Source organism: Xenia sp. Carnegie-2017, unplaced genomic scaffold, assembly GCF_021976095.1.
Source record: "Xenia sp. Carnegie-2017 unplaced genomic scaffold, XeniaSp_v1 HiC_scaffold_71, whole genome shotgun sequence".
Lineage (NCBI taxonomy): Eukaryota > Metazoa > Cnidaria > Anthozoa > Malacalcyonacea > Xeniidae > Xenia > Xenia sp. Carnegie-2017.
The window spans coordinates 61727-88914 of NW_025813539.1; the positions used below are offsets into that span (position 1 = coordinate 61727).

At 35.0% G+C, this 27188-nt stretch overlaps 3 protein-coding genes and 4 long non-coding RNA genes across 7 annotated transcripts; 4 read left to right on the forward strand and 3 right to left on the reverse strand.

Moving 5' to 3' along the window:
* Positions 1 to 653, reverse strand: LOC124459236. Its single transcript, XR_006953522.1, has 3 exons — positions 492 to 653; positions 132 to 260; positions 1 to 42 (listed from the first exon to the last, which is right to left on the reverse strand). It is a non-coding gene; the product is annotated as an uncharacterized LOC124459236 (long non-coding RNA).
* A 1089-nt stretch (positions 654 to 1742) lies between these two features.
* Positions 1743 to 2900, reverse strand: LOC124459292. The gene is made up of 3 exons (XM_047008783.1): positions 2543 to 2900; positions 1956 to 2216; positions 1743 to 1819 (listed from the first exon to the last, which is right to left on the reverse strand). The coding sequence occupies exons 1-3, from the start codon at positions 2898 to 2900 to the stop codon at positions 1743 to 1745; spliced, it is 696 nt and encodes a 231-aa protein (XP_046864739.1).
* Positions 2901 to 4452: 1552 nt separating this feature from the next.
* On the forward strand, positions 4453 to 6494 carry LOC124459223 (brefeldin A-inhibited guanine nucleotide-exchange protein 2-like). The gene is made up of 4 exons (XM_047008735.1): positions 4453 to 4636; positions 5027 to 5174; positions 5256 to 5352; positions 6250 to 6494. Exons 1-4 carry the CDS (start codon positions 4550 to 4552, stop codon positions 6320 to 6322), a joined length of 405 nt encoding a protein of 134 aa, XP_046864691.1. The 5' UTR covers positions 4453 to 4549; the 3' UTR covers positions 6323 to 6494.
* A 1090-nt stretch (positions 6495 to 7584) lies between these two features.
* Positions 7585 to 7996, forward strand: LOC124459243. Its single transcript, XR_006953526.1, has 2 exons — positions 7585 to 7618; positions 7886 to 7996. It is a non-coding gene; the product is annotated as an uncharacterized LOC124459243 (long non-coding RNA).
* A 12805-nt stretch (positions 7997 to 20801) lies between these two features.
* Positions 20802 to 22896, forward strand: LOC124459250 (WD repeat-containing protein 3-like). Its single transcript, XM_047008752.1, has 5 exons — positions 20802 to 21066; positions 21161 to 21237; positions 21790 to 21852; positions 22036 to 22079; positions 22610 to 22896. The coding sequence occupies exons 1-5, from the start codon at positions 20890 to 20892 to the stop codon at positions 22612 to 22614; spliced, it is 366 nt and encodes a 121-aa protein (XP_046864708.1). The 5' UTR covers positions 20802 to 20889; the 3' UTR covers positions 22615 to 22896.
* A 464-nt stretch (positions 22897 to 23360) lies between these two features.
* LOC124459252 lies at positions 23361 to 25941 on the forward strand. Its single transcript, XR_006953534.1, has 4 exons — positions 23361 to 23447; positions 23645 to 23684; positions 25119 to 25293; positions 25452 to 25941. It is a non-coding gene; the product is annotated as an uncharacterized LOC124459252 (long non-coding RNA).
* LOC124459251 lies at positions 25841 to 26786 on the reverse strand. Its single transcript, XR_006953533.1, has 3 exons — positions 26389 to 26786; positions 26159 to 26290; positions 25841 to 25905 (listed from the first exon to the last, which is right to left on the reverse strand). It is a non-coding gene; the product is annotated as an uncharacterized LOC124459251 (long non-coding RNA).
* Positions 26787 to 27188: the final 402 nt, after the last annotated feature.

Below are 27188 nucleotides of genomic sequence, written 5' to 3' on the forward strand. Positions count from 1 at the left end.
GTTCCGTATGTTTTCATGATTTCAAACATCACGGTTAGGCCTCTAGTTGATGGATGGAAAATAGCTCACATTCAAATTATACAATGCATACTAATCTATACAGTACAAACAACTCGATATTTCCACCATACCTTGTTCTGACATCTAGTTTACATCGGTTGATGATACACGAAAGCTCAAAGGACTGGAAACCAGCCTTTCACACAGATTCTGTCCTGCTCTGATATCCCAGCATTCTCTACTCCGTAGTCTTTAAATATCTGTTTATAAAAGAAAAGAAAACAGACGCCATTGAAAAATGCTACACGAAAAAGCGATTGAAATAGATAATTAGGATTTGATTTGATCCAAAGTGGTTAGCTTTGATGTGATTTTGCCAAATTTTAAATAAATTTCAAAGGTGAAAAGAAAGTAGATTTGCAATTGTCGTACCACAGGATTTTCGGAAAGAAATTTGGCGCAATTTCGTATCAGTCTTATTGCTTCCATACTCGTGTCCGGGAAACTTGCGTTGCATGCGAATTCCGAGAGACACTTGACGGCATCTTGGAAAGAGTGATGGTCGCGGAGAAATATTTCTCAAAAATCGTGGCTGAAAGAGAGAATGGGGATGTGAAATTTATACACTGATAATCTTGTGGGATAAATGAATCTGTCAAAGCTTTGATTTACAAGTAACGTTGAAACAGTAGAGAAACAGGGCTAGAAAAGTTTAAAAAACTCTGCCTTTTGACACGTAATTTGCATCAACTAAAAACTGTTTCATATGGGAGTCTTGGCGAGAGAGGAGAAATTTCCCCAGAATTGCTGTTGTTGTCTAGAGTTATCATATTGGAGTCTGGGGAGAGAGGTGACATTTCCCCAGAATTGCTGTTGTTGTCTGAGTTGTCATAAGGCAGTCTGGGGAGAGAGGAGGCATTTCCTCAGAACTGCTGTTGTTATTTAGAGTTGTCATGTGAGAGTCTGGGGAGAGAGCTGACATTTCCCCAGAAGTACTGTTGTTTTCTAGAGTTGTCATGGGGGAGTCTGGACAGAGTGTTGACATTTCCCCAGAACTACTGTTGTTTTCTAGAGTTTTTATGGGGAGTCTGGGGAGAGAGATGACATTTTCCCATAACCAAACTTACGGCCAACCTGCTGAAAAAAGGACCCAAAGTTTTGAGCAAGAGCATTTTAAACGTTACTTGTGAATGACCTGCATGCAAAGGCAATTCCGAATAAGAAGTAAGAGATGCTGCCCGTCGAATCGACGATGGCTGTCTGCAACTGTCCATGTTGTTCACTGACTTCCACAAGCGCGCTCGTGACTTTAGATGCCAATGCGGCTTGCGCAGGTTCTATTGCAGTGTGACAACGAAATTCTCCCGAGTCTGCGACAGTGGAGGCGTTCCTGGTAGCGTGACGTCTTGATCGTTTAACAGCGTTGCTCCGTCGCGTCAAATCATCCATCTTGTTGAGACCGTTACGTGACTTGTCTTTCCAGTCGCATCGATCCGCCGCTTCGAGCTGCCAATTATGTATTGAAATTTGACATGTTTTCAAAGTGTATTTGAGAGAGTCTTTCCAACGCAGGAGTGGACTACCAGTACGTCTCTTTCTTTCAGCGAGCTCACCAAAGAGTAGCTGTTTGGGTAATCGATTGTTTGCCATGCGAGCAAAATGACCAGCCCACCTTAGCTGCATTTTGGCGAGGGTAAACTCAATATCCATGGAGCTGGCTCTCGTCAGAACTTCGCCATTTGTTACTCTTTATCGATAGGAAATGCGGAGGATTGCGCGTTGGTGACGTTGGTGTAGCCGATGGAGACGTGCGACGTGTCTACGGTATAACGTCCAAGATTCGGCACCATATAAGAGAGTCGACAGTACCACTGCATTATACACGGCGATCTTTGTAGTAACTTTAATGTCATGCGAAGACCACAGACGTTTCCACAGCCTGCCGAATGACGAACTGGCACACTGTATGCGGTTGTCAAGTTCTTTGTCAATGGAGCAGTCGCTGGTGACAGTACTGCCAAGATACTTGAATGATTGAACGTTTGATAGCGAAGTGTCATTGACAGTGATCGGGGACGTGATCGGTGAGTACGAGAGAGACATGACTTCTGTTTTCTTCGTGTTGATGATAACGCCGAATGATTTGGTAGCAGCCTCGAAGTTATCCATCATCCGCTGAAAGCATTCCTCCGAGTTGGCAACAAAAGCGCAATCATCTGCATATTGAAATTCTCTCATCAGTGTCCGCATTTGGTGCTGGTTTGGAGGCGACGAAGGTTGTAGAGGAGCCATCCATCCTGGATCGTATGTATATGCCTTCTTCAGGTATGTTTTGAAAGGCATATGTAAAGAAAGCAGTCGCAAAGAGGGAGAGGTGGGAGCAAGTATACAACCTTGCTTCCACCCATTTTGTATTGAATGTCACGAGTCAATCCGCCGCCTACCGAGATCTTGACGCATATGTTGATATGTAATAAATTTAAGATATCCACAAATTTTGGTGGGCAGCCCATTTTTGCGACGATGGTCCACAGTGCCTCACGGTTCACAAGATCAAACGCTTTGGTAAAGTCAACAAAAGTCATGTACAGCTTTTGGTTCTGTTCTCTCGATTTCTCGATGAGCTGTCGAAGGGCGAATATCATATCACTCGTTCCACGATTTCGGCGGAATCCACACTTGGTTTCTGGCAGTACTGCTTCGTCAATCATTAGAGTGATTATTTTCCTGGCTACAGCCAACAGACTGATGCCTCTATAATTGTTGGGGTTATGGCGGTCATTCTTCTTGAAGATGTTGATAATGTTTGCATCACGGAGTTCAGCAGGAATGGTCTCATCGGACCAGATCTTTTCAGTTATGCCATGTAGATGTTTTGCAACCAAGGGTCTTACTTTCATACTACATTCATTTGTATGTTTTAGTTGAATTTGTTATAGATATTTTGTCGATGTGATTTGCCAGTATTTGAGCGCTTTTTGAAGCACTTTCACCTAGGAAATACATATTTATGAAAGCGATTATACATTCATTTTGACTCTGAAGATGACTACGCTAAGGTTGTCGAAACGTCAACAACAACAAAACAGTCCGTCTCAGGACTATACGTAACAGTGCAACTCTCATTTAATTCAAATATATATAATGTACATTTATTTCATGTAGCACGTTTTGAAAGCATTATTTATACGTTGTTTATTTAATCGCTTTCATAAATATGTATTTCCTAGGTGAAAGTGTTTCAAAAAAGCGCTCAAATACTGGCAAAATCGCATCGACAAAATATCTATAACAAATTCAACTAAAACATACAAATGAATGTAGTATAAAAGTAAAATACCTTTTCAGCATTTAAATCCATCAAATGGTTGCCCCAAAGTCCACACAAATACAAGGAAAAATAAACGCAAATATCAATGTATTGAAGAAATTGTGTTGTTTCTCATTTGTTGACCAGAAAATAGTCGTATGTCACTCGTATGTACTCGTATGTACTCGTATGTTACTCGTATGTACTTGTATGTTACTCGTATGTACTCGTATGTCACTCGTATGTACTCGTATGTTACTCGTATGTACTCGTATGTACTCGTATGTACCATTCAAGTTTGTATGTGTATAAAAGTGATTCCTCGCTAAAACAACTGAGTAACATGAATCCAGGTGAAAACATATGATATACTAACAAAGAAGCACAGGGAGACTTAAGGCTCTTTTCCACTCATCGCAAAACGTACTCGCAAGCTCGCTGCGAGTGCCTGCGAGTTACTCGCTGCGAGCTTACCATGACTTGCAGCATAGTTAAATTAATTGAACAAAATTTTTTGATCGCGCGAACAGACTCGCAAGCTCGCAGCGAGAGCACTTTGCGATGAGTGGAAAAGAGCCCTTAAGAGATACATATATGACACCATATAACGATTTGTATTGATGGATGTGTTGATCTTGTGCTGTTGGCAACCAAGTGAATGAAATTCTGAAAATTTCATTTAAGCTCCGGTTAACATGATTTAATTGTTATTGGCCGAGTTCTAAATGACAATATGCAAATTTTTGTAAAATGAGCTTTGAAAACTGTTCATCCAATTATTCCATTTTGAAATTAGCATAATTATACATACATACAGTGTTACTTCTTGCATCTACTTCTATAAATTGATTTATATGACAATTTGAAAATAAAGATGACACAATTAGCTTGTCTTTATGCAATGACAAAGTATACGAGTTGTTGCGGTTTCTTGCTGTATTTTTATTTTACCATTCATTATTGTATTGTTTTATGGCAGATGATAAATGATGGAAAACACGCAATAGCAGTTTCCAAACTGTTTTACCTTACTTGGTGGAGGGGCAGCACTTCCCTTGCGATAGTAACTCCTAGTTATAATGATGTTAGGGAATATGAATGGAGATTCTTTACCATTAAGTTCATTTTTCGATACTCCTAATAACTCTTTTCACATTGTAGTTGGAAAGAAATGCTTTCGTACAAGCGCTATCCAGGTTCACTTTACTTACTGCGACCAGTGGCACGCATATTCATGAAATGAAAACGAAGAACATGGAGACGATCAAGACACTTCTTACCATCGCTCAAACGGATGGTAATTACATCGGGAAGTCTTGGCTCGAGGTAGAGAGAATCATCTTGCTATATATTATGGTTGGCGTCTACGACTGAAAATATGATCGATTGTTTTTTCATCAAAGGAAAAAGTCTAGGTCTTGTCTGTAGTCTTATCTTCACGATATTGCTACAGTCTTTACCTTTCATTTTTCCAAGTGCTTTGTTGACCGTATTTCATACCCTTCATCAGAGAATCGTATCACAAATGTACATCTGTAATAAATATACATAAGAAAATGAAGTTTTTTCTCAAGATATTTTTTATTTGAAGATATTTTCTACGTATGTATTTAACGTTTATGTTCGTCTTGTTGAACACTCGTTTTCGTTGCTCAAATGCTCGTTCCGCTCGGCGCATATTTTTACGTTTCCCTAAAGTCATTGTTTTCATTCTAGATACTGAAATGCATTTCCCAACTTGAATTGGCTCAACTTATCGGTACTGGTGTGAAAACGCGATACCTTCACACGGCGTCCAGCGGTGTTACTAATTCACCCACAGCATTCATCGCAAACAACAAGACATCTTATGATATAACCTCAGGTTGCTTATAACATTGTTGTGACGCTCATAAATGTCAAATACTAACGTTGGGTGCTTTTCTTTGTTTGTATTTCTATGAAGGTCGGATGCCTGTTGCCGCTGACTCGAAAAAAGCGGCTGGCTCACAGGAAGCCATTTGGGAGACCGCTGCACAAAGTGTTGTCGTTGCAGTTGACAGGTAACGTTTACTTTAATGATAGCTATGTGGATTGTCTTTTGTGACCTATCTCCCACCCCAGGGGCGAAGCTAGAACGTTAATGCAGGGGGAGAGGTGAATATTCATATATATGGTCATACATTCCGCTGTGACCAACTAATTTCTTTTCAAATTAAAATAGCTTTTAAACCAAATCAGTCAAGCAAAACTAAATATTCACCCCTCCCATCCAGCGTTCTTGCTTCTTCCCTTCCCCCCTGCCAGAAATCTTTAAAATTGTCTTTAAGGTAGAGTTGGGCTTGTAACAGCAAGAAATGTTGATGGATGATTCTCTATGTAGACATGTTCATTGTCCGTGTTAGCAGAGTCCTGAGAAGGACTGTTATTGTTATTGTTGACTGACGTTTTGACATCCTTAGCGGTAGTCATCTTCAGGCTTAAGTGAACCAGAGAACCTTGAATATAAACATGAAAATAAATTTTAAAGAACTCCTGCACTGTCTTTGCGTTATGTTCTCTCAGCAGAATATCTTCATCTCAACTTCTTCATTGTGTTTTATTACGTTTAGAGTTTTCACGGGATGATCAGTGAAACAGGATGGTGATGCTATCGGTAGGTTTGCATGTATACATTAAAATGCATCTTACATAAGATTTTTATACATCTAACTTGACCATAATTCACTGACCATTCTTTATCCCAAGTACCCAAATCTCCAATACTCGAAATCCCAAGTACCCAAATTTCTAGTATCCAAATTCCCTGTTCCCAAATACCAAATCCCAAGTATCCAAATCCCAAGTATCCCAAATCCCCAGTATCCCAAATCCCCAGTATGCAAATCCCGAGTTCTCAAATCCCAAGTATCGTTATCTCCTGTATCCAAATCTCAAAATGTTTTCGTTTTTCTCCTAAGTCGATTTCGTGGAAGGTTTACGTCAAGTCTCGGAAGTTCAGCTTTCCAATCCTACAATGATACGTATGTTTAGTCTGCAGAAGATCGTAGAGATTGCTTATTACAATATTGTTCGTATTCGGCTGCAATGGTCACGAATATGGGCTGTGTTGGGAGATCATTATAACAAGGTTAGCAATTATTAACGACTAAGACTGTATCTTGATATTATGGTTAATAACATCACGTTGTTATGATGTACTCAGGTATAGTAACAAGATAATCATTGTCTTCAATGTTCTATGAACTACACTATCAGATCAATTGTGAACTATGATGATATTTTAAAACACAGTTCTAGTTTCTTTCATATCTCAAGTATAAAAACAATATAATCAATGCCTTCATCTCCAATGTTCTACCAACTATAGTACTTCTCCATCTTAGATAATTCATGTGTCATTTTAGTGTGGTTGTAACTCTAATAAAGAAGTTGCGTTCTTCTTTGCGACAATTATCCATGAAGTTCTTGGAAAAGGGGGAATTGCCAAATTTCCGATTTCAAAAGGATTTTCTCCGACCCTTCGAACACATAATGAAGAAACAGGTAAGTTTATGCAGGAGTCAATTCTGTCAGAAAATGTAAATTTTCTTGCAGCTTGAAAATCTTTCTCTCAAATAAACAAAATTTGTGGCAGACTTTGTAGATTCTTTTCAAGTTATAATTTTACGACGAATTTTACAAAGGACGTCTTTCGATCAATCGCTCTGTCTTGTCTCTTATAATTGGAAGGATTTGATTAAAATTCTTTCTTCAATATCTTTATGAACTTGGCAACAAGGACTGCAATTTTCAGTCTACGATTTGCTTGAATCAACAACTGGATTTTTCACATTTTAGTTCTTCCACAATTCGAGATATGGTCGTACGATGTGTCACACAAATGGTTCATTCGCAAGCCGCAAACATCAAATCTGGTTGGAAAAATGTTTTCTCCGTTTTCATTTGGCTGCGTCCGATCATGATGAAGGAATCGTGGAACTCGCTTTCAAACAACAGGTTTGTAGTTTAAGGAAGGAGATTTTTCTTCTAATCTTACCGCCGACCTGTCTGTTGTTCTCTTGGGTGAGGTTCTTGTATCGGTGCAAATTTTAAAATTTTAAAATAAAAATGTTTGCATATGTTTGAAGAAATGATGGTGAATCCGTTTCCAAGCATGAACGACTTAGACATCTGTAAAATATTGAATTAAATTCAAATTGAATTTGAATATCGCTTAAGTAAATGTGTTTCTCGGATGTGACGGAGAACTTCGTTTATTTTGCAACAAGAATTTTATGTGTTCGTTCTTTTCATGGTAATTCAGCCATATTCGTATAAGTTTTCAAGGTAAACTTTATTTACCATAAAGTCGATGGATTATCTTCTCATGATTCATGAATGATAATTAAACGAGAGTTAATGGAGAAATGAAATAAATGTATGAAACAGTTTTTAGTTGATGCAAATTACGTGTCAAAAGGCAGAGTTTTTTAAACTTTTCTAGCCCTGTTTCTCTACTGTTTCAACGTCACTTGTAAATCAAAGCTTTGACAGATTCATTTATCCCACAAGATTATCAGTGTATAAATTTCACATCCCCATTCTCTCTTTCAGCCACGATTTTTGAGAAATATTTCTCCGCGACCATCGACTCTTTCCAAGATGCCGTCAAGTGTCTCTCGGAATTCGCATGCAACGCAAGTTTCCCGGACACGAGTATGGAAGCAATAAGACTGATACGAAATTGCGCCAAATTTCTTTCCGAAAATCCTGTAGTACGACAATTGCAAATCTACTTTCTTTTCACCTTTGAAATTTATTTAAAATTTTGCAAAATCACATCAAAGCTAACCACTTTGGATCAAATCAAATTCAGGCTTGTAAGATCCTCTTTCACCTGATTGGTCAAACTGATTCTCTAAATCACCTACAATGGTGTAATAAATCATCTTTCACTTGATTGGTCAAACTGATTCTCTAAATCACCTACAACCGTGTAGTAAATCCTCTTTTAACTGATTGGTCAAACTGATTCTCTAAATCACCTACAATGGTGTAATAAATCATCTTTCACTTGATTGGTCAAACTGATTCTCTAAATCACCTACAACGGTGTAGTAAATCCTCTTTCACCTGATTGGTCAAACTGATTCTCTAAATCACCTACAATGTTGTAGTAAATCCTCTTTTACCTGGTTGGTCAAACTGATTCTCTAAATCACCTACAATGATTTAGTAAATCCTCTTTCACCTGATTGGTCAAACTGATTCTCTAAATCACCTACAATGTTGTAGTAAATCCTCTTTACCTGGTTGGTCAAACTGATTCTCTAAATCACCTACAATGATTTAGTAAATCCTCTTTACCTGATTGGTCAAACTGATTCTCTAAATCACCTACAATGTTGTAGTAAATCCTCTTTTACCTGGTTGGTCAAACTGATTCTCTAAATCACCTACAATGATTTAGTAAGTCCTCTTTTACCTGATTGGTCAAACTGATTCTCTAAATCACCTACAATGTTGTAGTAAATCCTCTTTTACCTGATTGGTCAAACTGATTCTCTAAATCACCTACAATGTTGTAGTAATATATATTATTTATTTATCATGATAACATTCCTATTTCTTACGTGCTTGCAACTTGCCATGGCGTTTTATACTTTATATGGCTTTACAGAAGATAGTGGGATAGTGAAATATCTTAAATAATAGCGGGTTTTATTCAAACGTCATTTCAAAGATAAAGATGACTAAGGTGACTAGGTGAGCAAGTATTGTATACTTTTAATTTATTTACCGATATTTTGTAATTTGTAGTGCTGTACTTGCACTGTGCGAATTATTGCAGCGACGGTTTTTAGCACATTTCTATCAACGATAAATGGTAGAAAATACTCAATTTTCAATTGTGTTATGTTAGTATTCAAATTCAAACATTCTTGAGTTGATGATGATATTTTCGCCGAAATCATTACACAAGAAGTAATTACAGGGCAAATGCAACACAGTTAAAATATAAGACAACAATTACTGCACTGGAAACGTGTAAAGCACAAGCTAAGTTTGTTATTATATAGGCTATACATTGGTTTAGGTGTTGAAGCAATCGCCATATTACTTGGAGTATGCTATACATATGTATATGATACACAAACTAGTATTACTAATTACATAGGCAATGGGTGATGATTGGTTTTGGTGGATGTATTTACACATGCCCATCCTTTAGACTGTTTTATGGGAATGGTTGTTGTGTGTTAACTTTACCTAGACAATCATTACCCTATTAGCATAGTTTCTACCCCCCCTAAATTTAGGGGGGTCTTGGAATTTTCAAAAATGCCTTCTAGGGACAGAAACTAATTTAGTAATTTTGTGTCGAAACATCAAAATTGACATGAGGGCCGCTTGGGGCATATAATTTTTACTCTCTATTTGCATGTTTTTCTCCATTTCCAATCACCTGTCATTTATTTTAGGAAGAGTCCTTTCAGTTTATGGTGGGCAATAAAAGTGAGGATTCCTTGTTGTAGGATGATTTTCAGAGTCCATACATAATATGTGGTAGGATTGACAGCACCGTATACATTTTAAGTTTTCTTCAAAAACAGGTGCTCCACATAGTGGGCATTTGGAAAGTTCTGGCTGTTGTGAGTGTTGTTTTAGACAAGTTCCTCTTATTTCGTTGTAAATTCTAACCCTCATCTTATATGGATCACAGCCATCACTCATTGACTTTCCTTGCACAAACTGTGATGCATACCAGCAAACAAAAACACCACAACTTGAAGTATCTTGTTGAAGAGTATGTGGTGAGGAGATCTGAAATTCTGACAGACCAAATTTGTTTTCAATAATTAAAGGGATGAATTTTGCTATAATCTGCATCTGTGCCTTGTTTTTAATATCATCAGCTGCATTCAATGGATCAACATAAAAAATATTTCTCTGTTGCAGATCTATGGCAATCAATGTCCAGTGACAGTGAGTTGGGTTCCAAGGTGCTATAATGACATTTTTTTCATTGCTCTTTTCAGACCAAAGTCTTCCTCCCTGACCACCATTTTGCAAGGAAAGCATTGATGTGGATGCTGCATAAAGAACATGTTCATGATCTTCCTGTAGACACCAGAAAAATGAATTGATTACTTCATCATACAACCAGCCAGGTATGAAAGGTTTTTCACTCATGCTACTAAGTAAAATCTGTGTTTCTCTGTGCAAAAATGGCTCTAATGATTTAATTTCTAGCAGAGATACAGAATGTGGTCCATTCCTTAATAGTTTTGCGGTGATTGATGAAGATTCTGTAATGAGAGGTATGAAACCTGTGTGAGGAGTTGGCATGAAAGGAATTGTTTGTGTATCTTTGCTGGATGATTGCGTTTCCATTTTCTCTAGAGATAAGTCTTTATTATAGAATTTTCTCATCATTGCAGCATGTTGGCCAACTCTTCTATTGTATGGGTGTATCTTCTTTAATTTTGCAGATGGTAGATTAGATAATCTGGCTTTCTTTTTAGGATTGCTGGTTGTTGACTTGCTGATATTTGATGTTCTTTTTTTACGTTTCATTGACGTTTTCCCGGCGTCAGGAGCTGTAAGTGCTAGTCCTGAATCAGTATTGCTGTTATTCTCAAATTCCTGAAGTGCAGACTGAAGACTCTTTTCCAGGCTGGCTAGTGAAGTTGAATTAGTACACTCGTGGACCAAACTCTTTATTCTAGATGACAGATCACAACACCTAGTAATAGCTGTCCGTTTTGGGAACACTGGTTTAGGTAGAACAGCTGTCATAGTTTGTTTTATGTCAGCTTTTACTGTTAACAAAACCCAGATTGTTGTAAGTTCTCGCGATACTAACATGGTCAGGTCCAAGTACTTTTGTGTAAATTTCTAATGTTCGTTCGTAAAAATCATTTGCTTTTTCGTACTCTCCCATATCACTGTAAACGAAACCCAGATTGTTGTACGTAGTCGCGATATTAACATGGTCAGGTCCAAACGCTTTTTGAACTTACATCGCTTGTTTACAAAAATGTTTGGCTTTTCGTGTTCTCCTATCTTACTGTAAACAAAACCCAGATTGTTGTACGTTTTGCGATATTAACATGGTCAGGTCCAATGCTTTCGTTTGAATTTCTATCGCTCGTTCATAAAAATCTTTTGCTTTTCGTACTCTCCCATATCTATGTAAACCAAACCCAGATTGTTGTACGTTGTCACGATATTAACATGGTCAGGTCCAAATGCTCGTTTGAATTTTCATCGCTCGCATGCAAAATGTTTGGCTTTTTCGTGCTCTCCTATCTTACTGTAAACAAAACCCAGATTGTTGTACGTTGTCGTGATATTAACATGGTCAGGTCCAAATGCTCTCGTTTGAATTTTCATCGCTCGCATGCAAAAATTTTTGGCTTTTTCGTGCTCTCCTATCTTACTGTAAACAAAACCCAGATTGTTGTACGTTGTCGCGATATTAACATGGTCAGGTCCAAATGCTTTCCTTTGAATTTTCATCGCTTGAATACAAAAATGTTTGGCTTTTTCTTGCTCTCCTATCTTACTGTAAACAAAACCCGGATTGTTGTACGTTGTCGCAATATTAACATGATCAAGACCAAATGCTTTTGTTTTAATTTCTATTGCATGTTCGTAAATATCTTTTGCTTTTTCGTACTCTCCCATATCACTGTAAACCAAACCCAGATTGTTGTAGGTTGTCGCGATATTAACATGGTCAGATCCAAATGCTTTCGTTTGAATTTCCATTGCTCGTATGCAAAAATGTTTGGCTTTTTCGTACTCTCCTATTTTACTGTAAACCAAACCCAGATTGTTGTACGTTGTCGCTATATTAACATGGTCAGGTCCAAATGCTTTCGTTTGAATTTCCATCGCTTGTATGCAAAAATGTTTGGCTTTTTCGTACTCTCCTATTTTACTGTTAACAAAACCCAGATTGTTGTAAGTTGTCGCGATATTAACATGGTCAGGTCCAAATGCTTTTGTAAATTTCTAATGTTCGTTCGTAAAATCTTTTGCTTTTCGTACTCTCCCATATCACTGTAAACGAAACCCAGATTGTTGTACGTAGTCGCGATATTAACATGGTCAGGTCCAAATGCTTTTTGAATTTCATCGCTTGTTTACAAAATGTTTGGCTTTTCGTGTTCTCCTATCTTACTGTAAACAAAACCCAGATTGTTGTACGTTTTCGCGATATTAACATGGTCAGGTCCAAATGCTTTCGTTTGAATTTCTATCGCTCGTTCATAAAAATCTTTTGCTTTTTCGTACTCTCCCATATCTATGTAAACCAAACCCAGATTGTTGTACGTTGTCGCTATATTAACATGGTCAGGTCCAAATGCTTTTGTTTGAATTTTCATCGCTCGTTCATGAAAATCTTTTGCTTTTTCGTACTCTCCATTCTCCCGAAGCAACCAACCCATCTCGTTGTACGAATATGAAACATCAACATGATTAACACCTAACACTCTAGTTTGAATTGTTGTTATATCCTTAAGTACATTGATGGCCTGTTTAAAGTTGTAAAATTTTTTTAATACATTTGCAAAGTAATTAGCAATTTTCAAATTGTTTCATCAAGTTCTTGTTTTGATGATTTACATCGATCAACTTATTTAGGAAATGTTGAAATGATGAATTTGTTATGAATTTAATTAGATGGGAATTATTTTGATTTGATCTTCTCTGTCTTCAAATGATAGAGTGCCCAAGCGACTTGACACGCAAGTAGAGACATCTTAGTCGAATTATTTTCTTTTTGTTTACTGCAAGAGGTCTGCCAAAATTGATAATTTATGATGGCTTCATGTACAACGCGATGCAGGCGGATGTCGTTGTTTTCCGATTGAAGAATTAACGAACAATGCTTTAATTGAAGACATATATCTTCTGCAGACGTATGTGGATCAGTGCTTTTAATAAATTGTATGATAATATCTTGTGGTAACGGATCGAAAGATATTATCGAGAAAAGACCAAAACTTTTCCATTAATATGGATTCTTGAGTACTTTTTGTACTGCCAGCTCAACAGTTTTCAATATAGTTGATTTACCTCCAGAATATGCTGTATTGATCTTTTGAAATGTGGCATCCATGCTCTGTCGCTCTCCTTCAGTCAACTTATCGAAATATTGCTCCCACGTGAATTCCAGATTTGCACTATTTACACTACCTACGTAGTAAGCAGCACTTGCCAGGACCAATGGTTGACGATCTAATTTTTCTGACAAATTCTTTAAAAACTCTTCATCATGACTATGAATATCGGAATAGACAGATAGAATTTGACGACATTCTTTATCATTCATACCATGACTGATTGAAATGTGTTTGTTTAAATTGTCATCTGGTGGTATAGCATCGGTATTTTGGACAGTTACTATAATTTGTCCATTTTTCCAATTATGATCACCAACTTGAGGTAATAATGGATAAATTTTATCCAGTTCAACCGCGTTATCAACAACAATCCACCATATTTTCCAAGATATCAGTTTTTGTGTCAGCAGGAAATGAAAGTGTTTTATTCTGTCTTCGCTGCTTTTTACATTTTTTAAAACATTTTCAATAAAATGTTCATTCATGTTCAAACGTTGACATAGGTCATTATAAGTTTTTAAGAGAGATTCAGCATCTTTTCCTTCGAGTGACATCACAAATGTAGTTTTATTTTCCCAGTCAACAGAGTTAAGCATTTCGTTGCAAATTTGTCTAGCTAATTGAGATTTACCACTGCCAGGATTACCAGAAATATAGTAATATGTCAGTTCATTATTGTTAGTACTGCGCAAGCTATTGCGATCTGCTGTGATTTGATTAAGTAATTTTGTACGTTTAACAATGCCATGATTTGGTTTGCAAGGAAGTACTTGAAAAGAATTAAATTTGTTTCGTTGTCTTTTTATTTTATTAATTTCATTGAATGAAAATCCTAGATCTTGAAACGAATTTTCAATATCACAAACCATTTCGTCAAATTCGGAATCAGATACTTTACCACTACAATCATGGATAAATTTGTTTCTAACAATACGAAGTGCATCAACTGCAGATCTAACTTTTGAGTTAACTTTTGTTCCAATTGAGTTGGAATACAGTATTGCTGCAAATAGTGTTGTACAATCCCACTTACTGGTGTCACCATCTTGAAAATTTAACAGAATATGTTTGCTCTACCAATTAAATCAATCAATCAATTTAAGGGAATTTGCAGATCAATCAAATTCATGTTAGAAAAGAAGTTAAAACGTTTTTTCTAGTTTCCCTGTTTTTCGCATCATTGCATGCAGTACGCTTTATAAAAAAGTGTTTGCGCAGGTTTATGCCAAGTTTGAAGTTGTGAGTTCTCCCAAAGGTCTCCATAGTGCAAAGAGTAAATGCTTAAAAATCTTTTATAAAGCAACTATCTACATGCCATGCAGGTCATTTTATCAATTCACCGACAATATCATTAATAAATGTACTTTGTGTAATTCAACATAATAAGACACACGACCAGTTTATTACTATGAAATATGTGTAAAGTAAGAATAACGTAATATTAAAGAAAACATGACCAGTTTATCTACAACAGTATCAACACACGAACATCAACTCATTTGCATCATCCTAACCATTCCTGAATGCGTTTCAACAAAGACTTTTTATGTAAAGCTAACACAGACTGCATATAATCGGAATAAAATAATTTTAAATATTTGCTGCAATTAATCATTTCATATAGTTATCTAAAGCAAAACTTTATCGATAATGCAGTTGCACTATACACTATATGAGTGTAAAAATTTTTGTTACATTAAAAAAAATCAATATAATAATAGTATTTTACATTGATTTATATTTAGCTGTGCCAAAGGTCTTTAAAATCTGGTTTGTTTTCTGTTGGCGATGCAGAATATGCATCTTCAACATGAAATTTGAATGAGACGTGACCAATGAATACAAAAAGAAACTTTTTTCATATAGTTATCTAAAGCAAAACTTTATCGATAATGCAGTTGCACTATACACTATATGAGTGTAAAAATTTTTGTTACATTAAAAAAAATCAATATAATAATAGTATTTTACATTGATTTATAAAAAATAGTAAGTATCAGAACATTTAAAACTGTGTGACGAGTGACGTGTCACTATTTGACTAAGCATGTTATTAATCTTATAGCTTTGCTATATTAATATGATTTGAGATAAACTATTGAAATAAATCGGAAAATATCAGAAGTTTCCATTACCAAATCGTTGCGAACTCAAATTTATTGAAAAATCCATTAGAATCCACAAATGTTATCCATATAAAACATATACGTAACGCGGAAATGACTTTACCGCAAATTTTTCTTGACATAAAGAAATAATTGATAAATGGACATAAATTTTAAATCCCCAAATTAAAATACATTATTACAATGACAGGTAAAAGTTTAAAATCAACATACCTTCACAAATTCAGAAAGATTAAAGATGCAACCAACTACATGATGCCTTTGATTTTGCTTGATAATAAAGAAATTGAAATGTCCAGTAAATATTAAATTTTAACCCTGCTGTTAATGTTGTGAAATAATGAATTCTTTTCATAGCAGCAAAATGATAGAATGGGGAATGCAAATTTTATATGTTTTGCTATATAGACGACTTGCAACACAATATATAGATAAAACTTGTTACCAAACCATTTTGTTCAATAGCTATAAAATGATAGTGTAGCAGGCTTATAGACCATGCCATTGAGCTAAATACAACTGGAACGCTACCTTTTTATGAAGCCAAAAACTGCGGGAAATCACCTCTGCGGTGTAATGTAAGGGTAAATAAGATAACGTTCCAGTGAGGGATTTTAAACTCATTTGTCATTCCTTTAATGAAGCTCCCTACAGTTCAACTGAGATTCGGGTGTTTCGGGTAGCCTTCACTTACAACATTATTTTGATCAAACACACTCAAATTTGGAAATATGAACTTTGCAGGATAAGAATGACAGTAAAGTCTAAAGATGCTTGAATAGGATAACTGTTTGCGTTGTTGTGGCAACCATGTCTCATTTTCTTTTACACTTTTATCGTCAAGGTTTTTGGAATTCACGGTATCGTTTTTTCGGTTCAGTCAATATTTGATTTTTGCTTGACGATTGTTATTATTCAAGAAGCATTTTGTTTAACAACAAAGTAATCTTTCTATTTGAATCTATTTGAATTTCGTTTGCTCACGTGGTATGTAGGAGTGGGAACTGTTCATGATGTTGTTGAAGATATGTAAAATAACTACATGAATCTTTCCTTTACAACGACGGAATCTGATTTCGAAAGTGAAGAGGAAGCAATCACCACAAGAGATTTGCAAGAAAATTCAAAGTGCACTCTGCCAAATTTGTATATATAGATGGAGTATTGTGAGAAGAGTACTCTAAGGATAGCTATTGACGAGGAATAGTACAAGGACCAACAGAGAATGTGGTTGATTCATCGTGAGATTGTGGAAAGTGTGCTGTCTAATTGCAAAATTACCGAGAAGAGAAGTTATTTTCTAGATTGGATCATAAAAATATTGTAAGGCAAGAAGAAGTTTATCTTCCAAAATTAATCAAAATTATATGACATAATGGTTCAAAGCGAGGTTCAATTTAGACGATACAAATTTCTTGGCTTATTAAATGTTATCTGTGTAGAAACTTGTAAGAAAGTAGATAATCCCTTTCTTTCATGAAGCCCATGGATACTTTTCTTCATTATGGGAGAGTCATATTGTATAAAGAGGCTCTCGTTCATCACGAGAGAGTTTGAGGAAGTTACATTGTAAAAGGTAACAAGTAAAAAATTTATAAACATGCTTAGTGTCGGTTTACGTTAAAAAAAAAAGTTAATTTCATATTATTTATTATTCAATAAATAAAATATAAATAAATATTATTATATTTATAAATTTATTAGTATTTATATTTATTAATATTAAATTCATATTATTATTATTATTTATTAATTATTTAAAGTTAATTCTTTTTGTAATATTAATATATAAATTTTATATTAATTTATATATATTAATATATATTAATATGTATTTATTTATATATTAATATATATAATATAAATATTATTATATTTATTATATAAATATAATAAATAAATATTAATAATTTATTATTCTCTATTAAATAATGTTTATTAAAAAGGCAGAAATTGTTTGAAAATTTGCAATATCTTTGGATGTTCTAGTTTCCTTTTTGAGGAGAATTATGTTAAAGAAAAAAGATGAATTTTGAAAAAATGAAAATCCCGTTTTTGTTCTATGCCTCCCGTTGCCCCGACATATTTGAGCACTGGAATGTCTCATGTTAATTAAGGGAACCAGATAATCCTGTCAGTCCTGTAGCCCATGGATGGTTTGCACGTGATACGCGAGGAACAGTAAATGAGAGAGTTAAATCAGAAAGATATAAACCAATAAAAATTGTATAAAACATGTTTAAGGTTGTCTTAAATTATAAGTGCAAGAAAAAGGCACAGTGTCAGAAGAAGTTATTGAAACATTACTTGGTTTATTTTATGAACATTGGTTTATTTTGTAAACAAAAACATAAATTGAAAAGCAAAAGACCTGTTTTCGGTCCATGCTTCCCGATACCCTCTTAAGCGTAAGGCACTAGAACGCCGCATGTTAACGTTTTGGTAGGAGATTTCGGCCCCTCCACGCTGTCCTACTTGGGAGATGCAATAGCAAGCTTCCGCCCATCAAACCACGAGATCACCTGCAATAGGCTTTGCTTGGGGTACGCAGGGAGAGTGCGGTCGCGACCGAAGTCTGGGCCCTAAGCCACTGCATACTATATCGCACCCAGCTTCCACTGCTAGTTAACATCTAGCGCATGCCCAGATGATTTCTCTATTATATTGTTACTAAGCGTGCAATTTACTTCAAAAGTGGTGCTAGTAGATGTAGTTGGTCGTTGCCATGACCATGAACTTTGGTGAATGGTAAAGTTGACTGCGCATGCTCATTGAAATCACGCATGCGCAGATGATTTATCTAAAATTTTATGTTAGATGGAGCTAATTACTCCGTTGCCATAACCATGAACATGATGAGTTGTTGCAGTAGACTCAGTGAACTCTACAACAACTGGAAGGCTAACTCATTATAAACAAACCTACACTTTTTTGAAGCCAAATAGAAGCTGATTTGCCGCTTCGCGTGTATCTCGCGTGGACTGTTTTATTTGCGTGACGGATTGTTTTGCAAAAACTGCTAACTTGGGAAGAGAATGCTAGCCTAAATGCTTTATTTTTTTCAAAACCGTTAGCACAATTTTGTTATTAATGTGTTAAGATGCATTGTGGACGTTCCAAGACATGTTTTGTATACGTAACGCTGTATTATATAAAACATAAAAAGGAGAACACACTTCGAAATATGAATTTCATTTGTCGTCGAAAGACCAAAATTTAAGATAAAACTGATAACAGGTAGTCTGTATCTTTGAATGCTGTGCAGAATACACACAATCCACTTAATATAACATGTTTCATAACAATTTTATTGCTTTCAAAGTTACACTTGCTTTGTAAGAATTTCACATGCTCTTTTTGTAATGTGTGAAAGTGATGATTTGAAATTTTGAATTGTGGGTGATTGTTGGTTCTTGTCATTTACTTCCTCCCACTTCTTAAGAACTGGTGGAATATTTGACATGCATTCATATTTGTGTATTGAGCATTTTATCAGCAAGTTCATGCTTATAAATAAATAGCCAAGTGCACACTATGACAAGTATTGCTAATATAACCTGCTCTACATAAATGTTAAAAAGCAACCCTCATCCTCAGTGGTTTGAAACAGGGTTTTAAAATGATTATAAAGCAAGCAAAGCTATATCCTGTATCAAAATTTTATAGTATAGCATATTGATTGTAAAATTAGTTTTTTCTTGTAATACAGATGATGATGAATGTATATGTAATATATTAAATTTTAGGATGTGTGTTTAAAATGTTTGGTCATATTTGTGAAAATATATGATGATTCTATAATATTAGACTAATAATCTTTTTCATACTTGTATTACATTACAATTTTTACTTAAGTGTTTCAAAAGTTATGAATATGGAGTGTCAATTGTGTTTTTGTCTTTAAGTTTTGACCCTTTGACCTTTAATGGTTTAATGAACACAATAATATGGCATAACAGTTTTTAAAACTCTCTTTTTGCTAACTTTTGAAATATTTTGCAAAGTGTTTTTCTTTTGTTTATGTTCTGAACTTTCAAAAGGACTGGGCGAGCTAATTTTGCTCGGAAACACTAAAATTACCGAAAAACAGCGTTTTTTGCCCTGACAGCTTCATTTTCAAAGATTCAAACAATATTATAAGGATAGACAAGTGTATTTTACATCCTTCTAATGAAAAAAAACGAGGGGTGTCAGTTTTGTATTCAAGTTATAAGGCATGTTTTGACGTGCCAAAACAAAGTTCGCTTTTCATCCTTCTAAAAAGAAGCTTAAACATGCACAAATGCCGTTCAAATTTGTTTTATATTAAAGTCCAAACATTGTTTAAGGTTTTTAGACATTAAGCTGGCTCGAAGACCACTGTTTTTTGCAAAAAATCCGGCAATTTCGAAGTGATGTATTTCGCCTCCGTACCCTCAATGGCGGCGCTCATGCAGGCTTCAAAGATGGCGTCCAAGTTAGCCTTCCAGTTGTTATGGAGTTCATTGAGTAGACTACGCATGCTAAGATTAATTCTCAATTAATTTGGACCGAGCAAGCTCTGAAATTGTTGCTTATGAATTTGCTTAGCAATTTTCAATAACAATTTTTTGGCACGCTGTTTGTCTTCTTAAGATTGTTTTAACAATTGCATATCAAACACATAAACACTTTGTTACGCCACTCGTAATATCTGTGACAATGTTAGAGATTTTTTTTCTCCAAAACTTTGTATCTCCATATTTTGTGGATAAAAATCCTCTAACATTTATGATAGATTTTATAATTCAAAGATTGAAGTAGAAGAAATACTTGAAAATGAAACTTCCAACAGTGAAACAAAATCAAGAGTGACAGAGACGAAACGACGGCGCCAGCTTAAAGATAGCTTGATGAAATTGATCGTATTGAAGCACATAGTCTACACTCGAGAGTTTTGGATGAGAACACGTTCACCTATGAAAACACCAATGATTCCAAGCATGTTGACGACGATAAAAACTCTAACGAGGAACATGCTCCAATACAAAAACAATCCGTTAATAACACAAAGTCTACTGAAGATTTGTTCAAAAGAAATATCGATGAATCACATATACAGTTTGGAAGCTCGTTGGCTCACGTGTTATATAGTAGTAAGAATTGTTCATGATGTTGTTGAAAATGTGTAAAAATAACTACCATGCTAGCGTCTGTGGGACAATACATGCACCATCGCCCCCACTGTGGGACGATACCATTGGACAACACCCCCCTTTCTCCTCCTGGTCTGTATTGGCGGAAATCTGACGCCATAAATCCCAACGTGGAAATCGTGACAATTTGTAGTATCTCAAGATGAATTTCCACTATTTAGGACTCTTCTTTTTCCTTTAAAATGGTCTTAACAAAATCTTATCTGCGTTACGTCGAAGCTGGAATCTTTGGCGTAGTGGGAAGTGCTAGAGCTAATGTGTGTCTTGTTCAAAGTGGCGAGAAAAGACGTGAAATTTGCCGCGCGATTGTTCCCGCACTAGAAAATCTATATATTTGGGACGCTAGACTTGGCGAAAAAATATTAGAAGAGAATTGTTGAAACCTTAAAACAATGTTAGATTTTCCACTATTAATTTAAAATGTTTTTATGATATGCTTATCTAAATGTCTAGGTGAATGTCTTACAAGGTAACAAGAGCGAAGTGACATGTCTCTGCCTCAGTCCTGACTCTGAACATCTTGCTGTTGGGTGAGTAAAACAACTTATCTAATTAAATAATGTAACATTTCATTATGTCCAGTAAATGATGCCGAATATTTACTTCATTGTGGCTAATCAACACTTTCAACAGTAAAAGGTATGGTTGTAAGAAACACAAGGTCAGGCAGGGGAAGGGGCTCAACCCCCCTGCTTATAAAAGCCAAATCCTGGACCTCCTAACTTATAAAAGCCAGATCTTACCCTTCACCCTTGTATTCTGAAAGATCTTGATATCCAGGAAAAAAATGTCAGTCAACCAGTACAGTATGTAATGTTAACAAAAATGAAAATCATTGGTGTACATTCCCCACAAGTCCCAAACTATTTTAATTTCTACATTTTTGTTAGACTAGATAAATTACATCCCTTTGACAACAGGTAATAAAATTTGCCAATATAAAATAATTTTCTTTGCTTTTGAAAACTGAACAGCTTTTGATCTTAATGTATGTAATAAATTTGCAGCTGCTTACAGGGGAAGAATGTAAAGCTTAACCTGCATCCATGCACCTCCACCTGCAGTTTATTTTTAAATTTTAAGTATGGCGATGGTGTCATCAGAATTTGGAATATAAATAATGGTACATCGTCAGTGACATTTAGGTACATTTCCTGTCATGGAAAATATTTTTAATTTGGTCTATGCTCAACCATTTGTTTACCATCTGTACTTCTGATTTCCAATTACTAAACGGTCCTGAACTCATTTCAAAAATTTTTCAGTAAACAAACAGTTAATATAACTTATATGACAAAAAAAATATTTAAAATTTATTTTCTTTTAAGGTTTATCGTACAGTTGCTGCAATTGTTCAGCACGTTTTTGACTGGTAGGTTTGCTTCCTACACTGCTTGGCAACATAGCCCAATCTTTTGCATATGTAGCAACGTCTTCCTGTTAAATATTCATAAGGAAGTTGTAGTTCATAACACTTTTTATTTGTTTGTGTCATTAGCTTATTTCTGTTAACAATAATGCATGCAACTTGAAGTTTTCAACCATCTAATCACGCTGATGTTTTATCACTAGGTCAATCAAACTTCTTCTCATACCATTAAACTCTATACAAAAAAAAGTATATAATTGTCAATTACAATGGTCATGAAAGAAATGTTATTTCATTTTTTGTCATTACTTTTCTCGCATTCATTCATTTTGTGGCCTTTGTGGCCACAATTATAGCATCTTCCTTCATTGAAAAAAACAATGGCAATTATCAGCCTGGCATCAAAGGCAATTAGTACATGTATATACTATACCATGCCTTTAAATGAATTTTTTGCTTTGACATTGCTTTCTACATAAACAAATTGTTTGTTAGGTGCTGTTTGATTTGTTATGTGTATGATTAAATTTCAGGTTAAAAGACTCATGGTGAAAAGATTCAGGTGAAAAGGCTCAGGTGAAAAGACAAAAGTATCATGAGAAAGCTGATGGGCATATATCATATATGAATGAGAACAGTATTGTATACAATGCACTGTTTACCTTCTTTATTTTTTTGGTTTTCAGAATTGGAGCCACCTCAAATAGTAGTAGATTTTTAGCACATTTTGATGCATTGATGTATTGTGTGTAATAATGCAAAAAACAATCATTAAACAGTATAACCATTTTTGGCTAAATACACACTTGCATTTTCGTTATCTTTCTCTTCAGTTTCCTGACCTGTTTTGAATGCAATTGAACTATTTGAGTGATTTTCAGTTTTCAAAACAAAAACAAATTTTATACACATTTGATACCAGTGTCCATTGCTTTTTCCTCATCTGTGTAATCTAGCATCTGGTGTTTTTGTATGCAAAAAACGATAAAGTGTAAATAGATATTTTGCAAGAAGGGATTTAAACCATGTAAATGAAATAATTTCATGAATAGAACTTTCATTTCAGGCAAAACGATCGAAGACTTCTGGGGACCTTCCAAGACGATTTTTGGTGACATGAGGTTCCTAAAAAGTCTACACACTTACGATAAGGTGATCTCACTTTTTTCTAATGATGTTATCTTTGCTTACTCTTTCTGAGAGATTTCAAACCCGAAAATATCCCATAGGATAACATTGCACCAAGCATTGTGAAAACCATCCGTCAGAAGTACACCTCGAATCCGGAATTCGATCCCGATAAGATCAAGACTGCGTCCACTGCTGCCGAAGGCTTGTGTCAATGGTCATTGCGATGGATCAATATGATAAGTAAATGAAGTATTTACTTGTTATTCAATGTTCATTATAAAATAAAATCAATGCAACGCATGCGCTGATTGCATAAGCATGTGAGCTCCGTTCGATCTGAGCTCAATCAATCAAATCAATCAAAGAGAATTTTGCAGATGGACCATGAATTTTCAAATCTTTTAATTCGTTCAACGCTCCTTCCATTCTCTATATAGTAATCACATACATCAGATTAAACTCAAGACCGGATTTAAGGTGCGTGGAGGTCTGGTTGTTTGCCTTCTCAGGATATGTACGTCAATTGGAGGTGGGGCAATATATTAATATATTCAGCTATACTTGGCTATTATCTTTTGAAAACAATTTCAGTTTCAAAAGAAACCAGCCTGGCATAGCTGAATATATAAATATGGTCCTCTCTATTAACGTTCGATAACCCTGTGAACATAATTACTTAACATGTGATTTAAGACTTTTAACGAGTATACTAATAAATATCAACAAATACTGCATACACTAGAGTCTATTATAAAATAGCCCATTAAAACCTGTGCTCGATTGGTTGAATTCTCCTCAAATTCATGGTTTGTCGGATTTCATTTGACAGATAACGGAAATGTCTCATTTTCTACAGTTCTACTTAAGAATTTATATTTCGAGTTTGTGGCGTGTGTTTGGCAGTGAATGGGAAAAATTCTACGTTTCAAGGGAAGGTGGGAAACATGTCAGGGGAAAAGCGATCTTAGGAGACGTGCCCACCTCCCCGCGCCTCCCCTTAAAATCTCGCCTTGATTAAAATATAAAATAACTTCAGCAGAAACTGTTAATATTTAAGATCACATCGTACCTGACACAACACCAAAACAATCAAAATTATCGGAACCAAGGAACTTCCAATTTTAGCCTGTGAAAAAGAGCAAATTTACGATGATTCCATGATAAAGATACTTGGTCACATATAACTTTAAATGAGTATCTTCTGAGACAGTCTCATCTCATCGTAAAACAATGACGACAAATCACTATTAGTTCAAAAATAAAACGAACATCTAGCAGTAAAAAATTATGTCTCTTACAATGTATCTCCATGTATCTTTAATTTCAAAATGTATCCTAATGTATGTTAAAGTTCTTACACAATGTATGCTGATGTATGTTAATGTATCTTACATAATGCATGTTAATGTCTCAATGTATCTAAATGAATTTTATAAATTATCATGGCGTATTTCAAAATTGCTTTTAGTTGTATCTTTATGGATCGTTAAACGATCTAGTGTTTAACATGTACCTTGATGTATGTACCTTAAAGTTGCTCATAAAATGCACAACCAAGTTGTGATTTGAGTTTCTGTAATTTATTTCATATTAAAGTAAATGGTTTGAACCCGGGAGTATCGTTACATGTTTGTAAATGTAGATCTTCCAGGTTGGTATAGTCCTGAGAAGGACTGTTTTTGTTGTTGTAGACTGACGTTTCGACAACCTTAGCGGTAGTCATCTTCGGAGTCAAAAGTCAGAGTCAAATTCATTTTGACTCTGAAGATGACTACCGCTAAGGTTGTCGAAACTTCAGTCAACAACAACGAAAACAGTCCTTCTCAGGACTTTACCAACCTGGACGATCTACATTTACAAACAAGTCATTTCATATTAAATAATATAATCTCATACCTTTGCACATGTCAGGTAAATTTTCGACAAGAGAAAGCTCCACAAATCCTGCAAACAAATTATTCCTGCGGCGACAATGCAAATATGTGGCATCCATAACAACTTAAATCTCAACGTAGTTACGGCCATAAAGGTAAAGAAGAATGTTTGTACAAGATGATAAACGACTTCAGGACGTCTTTTCAACGAAGTATGAACATTTTTCCACCATGAAATAAAATCATTACCACTAAAAAAGAAATGTAGTATGTTGTTTTTTTTTTTTTTCAAGTGAGAAAAATTATCGGTATTTAACCCTCACTATAGCCCTTTCTATCCCTACAAGTACAGTCTATATGTTTTGTATAGTACCAGCATTAAAGGCAGTCGATATGAACAAGGTGATAACTAGTGATATACTGACATCGATATCTGCGTACCGTCTCCAAAACAGAATAACGCCATTGGTATTTTTCGTTCTCATTGCTCATAATACCGACATTTAAACATTGCATCGAAATAGAAATACAATTGAAATTAATCATAGTTTAACAATACTAAATATATATTACCTTAACAATTTTTGTTAAATTAATACTACTTTAATCTTTTTAGTTCCACATGATATCATGATATCAGAATGCAATAACAGTGCCTGCCATAACTCAATGTAAATTTTAAGTAGATTTTTCTTTGTCTTTGGTGACCCAATTTACAATTCAGCATTTGCATGACATTGCCAAAATTATGAACACTTTCAAAAGTACCAAGTTTTTGGCTATGTGCATGTGTGCAACCAGGCAATGATTCAACAAAAAAATATCTAACAAATTGAAAAATATAAGTCAATTGATTTCATGAACTTTTGGTTCAAAATGTATTTGTGCTGAAGCTAACAATCAACAAAATTGAGGAAATTTTTTAAGCATATTAATAATAAGTAATTGCATCGTTTTGAAAACATGGACTTCTAAGTTCTTCTCATCCTTCAGACTCATGCTGTTTTGATTTGATAGTTAAAACACAAGAAACCATGCTATTACCTACGCAAATTTATTCATCATTTTAACTCATACCTTGCTAACTTTTGAAATAACCAATTATGATGCAACTGTTAACACCAATCATTTAATGATCATGTCATTCATGAACTGGAGAACAAAGACAAACAACAGGGAACCAATGATTACAAAGGACATATTTCATAACTAAAATGAAAATATTCACATTTTGTTGATAAGATAAATGCTGATAATCATGATATATGTTTATGTTTCAAAACAAATTTATGAATGGCGAGTAATACCTTCTTCAACTTATGAAGTAACCATCCTTGCTCTAAATTGCTTTTGTTAAAGCATTCACCCCTCCTGACTCTGTCATAAAATAACCACCCCTCCTAACATGTGCTTCTGTAAAAGTTTTCTTTTCATGAAATCTTTTCAATTTTTTGCCACTTCAGCAATGCATTTTTGTAACGTTTGTTTCTTCTGCAATTTGTCAGCTGCATGTTTCACAATGAAAACTAGATGCGAACTTTTACTGTCAAGCAGATGAATTTTTATGATATTTCAAAGAAACCAACAACAAGTTCACTGTCAAAATTTGAAATTATGTTGAAATCAAGTAATTTCCATTTGCAGCCATCATCTTTTTAATCTGTATGCAAATCAAATGAAATCTCCATTTGAATTTAATGACAACACAACAATGAACAAATGGTCAAATTATTAACAAGCATTTGTTAACTCAATACACATTGTTTAATGTATCAATGCTCATATGTAATTCATAGCTTTAATGGAAAGTCATGTACATTTAGAAATCTCGACGAATCGGTCAATTTGACAGTTTCCTCAACTCAATGCTCAACTCCATCCTTATTTACTGTGAATGCTCGTTTTAACGCCGCGGCTCTTATTAGTTCCCTTATGTTCGCCGTCCATAAGCGGCGGTAAAACAAACACTGTACTAAAAAAATATAAAAGCTCATATTGTGTGACAATTTATGCGGGGGGCAAGATTGATAATTGAAGGAGAAGGTATTTATATATTGGTATGTTTTAATCTTTTGTTTAATCCATACCCACAATTGATTTCAATAGA